The sequence below is a fragment of the Vigna radiata genome, chromosome 7, assembly GCF_000741045.1.
Source record: "Vigna radiata var. radiata cultivar VC1973A chromosome 7, Vradiata_ver6, whole genome shotgun sequence".
In the NCBI taxonomy this organism is placed as follows: Eukaryota; Viridiplantae; Streptophyta; class Magnoliopsida; order Fabales; family Fabaceae; genus Vigna; species Vigna radiata.
The window spans coordinates 12,010,760-12,014,631 of NC_028357.1; the positions used below are offsets into that span (position 1 = coordinate 12,010,760).

At 33.4% G+C, this 3,872-nt stretch overlaps 1 protein-coding gene across 1 annotated transcript; it reads left to right on the top strand.

Moving 5' to 3' along the window:
- The first annotated feature begins 370 nt into the window (after positions 1 to 370).
- On the top strand, positions 371 to 3,556 carry LOC106767119 (single-stranded DNA-binding protein WHY1, chloroplastic). The gene is made up of 7 exons (XM_014651952.2): positions 371 to 703; positions 1,001 to 1,101; positions 1,193 to 1,285; positions 1,848 to 1,942; positions 2,282 to 2,355; positions 2,646 to 2,734; positions 3,163 to 3,556. The coding sequence occupies exons 1-7, from the start codon at positions 481 to 483 to the stop codon at positions 3,280 to 3,282; spliced, it is 795 nt and encodes a 264-aa protein (XP_014507438.1). The 5' UTR covers positions 371 to 480; the 3' UTR covers positions 3,283 to 3,556.
- Positions 3,557 to 3,872: the final 316 nt, after the last annotated feature.

Consider the following 3,872-nt stretch of genomic DNA (forward strand, 5'->3'; position numbering starts at 1 on the left):
CATATCATAGATTCTTTCCATTCACTAATTAGAATAATATAGCAATAAATTTGCATGAAATTGTCTATACAATAATTATACGACTATAATAAAAAATATTAGATAAGTCATTCCATATGTTGAATAGACGAGCATACAAAATTATTAGGTAAGTTTAGAAATATATTATTATACGAGAAAAAAAAAATTAGACAAACTTGTTATATTGATGAGTACACATAGTCGTTCATATATTTATTAAACCTCTACCAATATTTATTATTTTTTTAATAAAGATACAAATAAACATCCATCCCGTTTACGCAAATTACATTGAAAAACAAACCCACTTAATCTAGGCAAAAACAATTTTCCCAAAAATAAAAAAAAAAAAGGAATACTCTACAGACAAACTCACAAAGACCGGGAAAGGCACAGGGTGCCAAGAGAAGCGGCAGAAACAGAAAAGATAGAGTGAGAGTGAGAGGGAGGCGAAGGAAGATGTCCAACTTGCAGTTTCAACTGCACTCTCAGCCATCAACCTTGTCATCTTTGTCTTCATTATCGTCTTCTTCTCTTAAGTTATTAGCAAACCACTCTTTCTCCCCAAAGTCTCTTCCTCATAACCCTCCTAAACCCTTCTCCCTCAGATGTCGCCACTCTGACCTCTTCGACCAGAACACCTTAGCTTCCTCACAACGACCCACAAGACCCACTGCTTCAGGTACAACCTCTTTTTCCACAACCCCATTTTCCTTTCTTAGTTCCTCATACAAAACTGATATTAATAATAACTAGAAAAACATTTGGGTTTCTCAGAAACCTAATTGAGGCTTGATTTTCATATTTAAAAATCTCATTTTTAGTACTTGGGAGATGAGTATAACGTGTTTTTGTGCTATGTCTTTTGTGGACATCCCCAATAGAATTGTGGGGTTGTTAGGAAATACGCAAAGGGTTTGTGTTGTGTTCTGTTATCGTAAAATGCACTTATTTGTTTTCTGGTTTAATTTGTGCTCAGTTGGAGCTTTGCCGCCTAGGGTTTATGTTGGTTACTCCATTTACAAAGGGAAGGCTGCGCTTACTTTGACTCCTAGGCCACCGGAATTCGTGCCGCTCGATGTATGTCTATTTTCGTTTTGATGCTGGTTTAGGTTGGATGTGCCATTATGGGCTTGTGAATTCAGTATTTAACTATGGGGGATTTTTGTAGTCAGGGGCATATAAAATATCCAAGGAAGGTTATGTGCTGCTTCAGTTTGCACCTGCGGTTGGTACGCGCCAATATGATTGGAATAGGAAGCAGGTGAGTTGTTATGATTTTCTGGTGATATCTACGCTGATGTTATATTTCAAGACCAAGAAGGCTTTCTTGTTTTTCGGTTGGGAGGTCTCAATTTTGTTTTGAAACTTAGTTTAAAATGGAAGAAAAAAGAGGGCTACTTTTGCAAAATGGTGTTCATTCACACTTACGTGTAAAATGAACTTCATTCAAACTTAAGTTTGCAAAAAAAAAAAGTTCACTCAAACGGAGGTTTGCAAACTTTAATCTAAACATGCACGAAGTTGTTAAGTTCTCTTAGAGTATTTTATCAGTCTGTAAATAATATAGCACAATTAAGACATTGCCCAATATAACCATATATGCCATTTGATTAGAATTAAAGTATTATATTTTGCAGTTTAGATAGGATATGAACTGCAGAGTGCATTGCACCTAGAGTTCACAGTATTTTTAGACAAAAACTGACTTTGCTATTTTGATATGTTTGGAAGTTTTGGTATAAATTTGTTGGATTCGGTCTGTTGATATTCTCTTGTGGTTTAGAAGTGTAAATTTCTGTAGTACTGCTTTTACTTGAATGCAGGTGTTTTCCTTATCGGTGGGTGAAATGGGAAGTGTAATAAGCCTTGGTACAAGGGAGTCCTGTGAATTTTTTCATGATCCTTTTAAGGGCAAAAGGTAGTGTGTACACCATACCCTTCTAATTATTGGAATTTGTAAATTTGCAATGGGACTGACACTATCCTTGATCAATGATCATTTCTTGATGCCTTGATTATCTTAGAATAAGAATTACATTTTCCTTAGTGGATTTCAGTCTCTTTGAATAAAATTAATTGATCTATATGACCATGTGGACTGATTCATACTTTACTGTTTACGTTATTGCATGTTGTTGAGTATATTTTTGCATTTTACCTTTTTCTATGTGGGTGGATTATGGGGAACGGGCTCATATTTTTGTCATAAGTTTTGGCTGTTATGCTTATGCACATTTAAAATTATCTTAATATGCAGCGATGAAGGTAAAGTCAGAAAAATTTTGAAGTTGGAGCCTCTTCCAGATGGTTCTGGGCACTTCTTTAACCTAAGTAAATACTCTTTCTTCATATTATTATATTTTTACCTTATTTTATTTCCTTGCCATATTTTTCTCTGGGACACTATGAAATGTTTTTGGGTTCATTGAGTCCATGACATATTGTGAGAACTTCATCAAGCTCCCACTGTGGTGCACTATTCCAAAATTGATCAATCTTAATGTCATCATTTTAAAATATAAGTTACCTGACCCTCTTTTTATAAATGCCTGCTATATAAATGAAGATAGTTAAATGCCTGTATTTGCTTCAGCGCTGACTTTATTGTGGCATTTCTGAAGGTGTTCAAAACAAGCTTGTAAACGTGGATGAAAACATCTATATCCCTATTACAAAAGCAGAGTTAGCAGTTTTGAGCTCAACTTTCAATGTACAACTCTCTCTCATTTCCTTATAATGTCAATTGCCAAAATCTGCATTGCCATGATTCTCTTGTAGTTCTATTAAAATATTTTGTAGCAGAAATGATTGATCATTAGAGTAGTAACAATGAAAATTTGACTATAGTAAAGTTTGCCGTAATAGTTAGCTAACATTAGTCATGAAAATTCTATTGCTTAGCCACTACTAGGAATATATCTTACACTCTTAGGTATAATGAAGTACATATCTTTCTGTATGAGATGTCATGAGGTCAATACAGGTTTTATTTATTTTTTATTTTTTATTTTTTAGTTCTGCATGGAATAATACATTTCCTGCCTTCGCAAATGTAATCTTTGCTTTATGCATAAAACCTGATTACTTTTTGTTTATATTGACTGTACTTTTGAAACTTTATTTTTTTTTTCTTTGTAGTTTATCATGCCATACCTTCTTGGTTGGCATACCTTTGCAAACTCCATAAAGCCAGAGGACACTAGTGGAGTGAATAATGCCAACCCAAGATATGGAGGTGACTATGAATGGAACAGATAGAGTTGTATTTCACCGCCCTCACCCTCTGAACTTGAAAGTATGCTAAACCATTGCATTTTGTTAGCTAAGAATTGTTTTAGTGATTCCTAATTTTGAGCTTTTATTCTATTTTTCTTCTTGTTAGTGGAATTTAGCGCAAGGATGATATTACGGTTGAAAAAGTTGAAATCATTAGAGAATTTAAAGTGTGTAAAATGATATTTATGGAAGTATAAACCCTTACACATCTGATTAATTATCAAATTGGCTGGTAGGAGCAACCATGCAAGACCAATTATTTTGGTATTAATTAATAAGGCAGGGTGCTAAGTTGTTTTTGGTTGATCAATAATCTTAGTGATTGTATTTTACACGAAACATTTTGTATAACAAAGTGATAAAAAATTGGTGACAAAATTGCTCGATTTTGGTAGAAAAAGCGTTAGTATTGGTGGAAGGATTTGAACAGTTACAATGTATATTTCCTCCCAATATTTAGCTTGAGTAATAAAAAGCCAAATCTAAACATTCATACACACACACACACATATATATATATATATATATATATATATATATATATATGCATGTATATATTATTGGATATATTA

Bases quoted from the DNA above. Each gene is read 5' to 3' on its own strand.
- LOC106767119 (XM_014651952.2), top strand. From the start codon at position 481: ATGTCCAACTTGCAGTTTCAACTGCACTCTCAGCCATCAACCTTGTCA. The intron at 1,286-1,847 runs GTGAGTTGTTAT...ACTTGAATGCAG, and splicing joins ATGATTGGAATAGGAAGCAG to GTGTTTTCCTTATCGGTGGG. The intron at 2,356-2,645 runs GTAAATACTCTT...GCATTTCTGAAG, and splicing joins TGGGCACTTCTTTAACCTAA to GTGTTCAAAACAAGCTTGTA.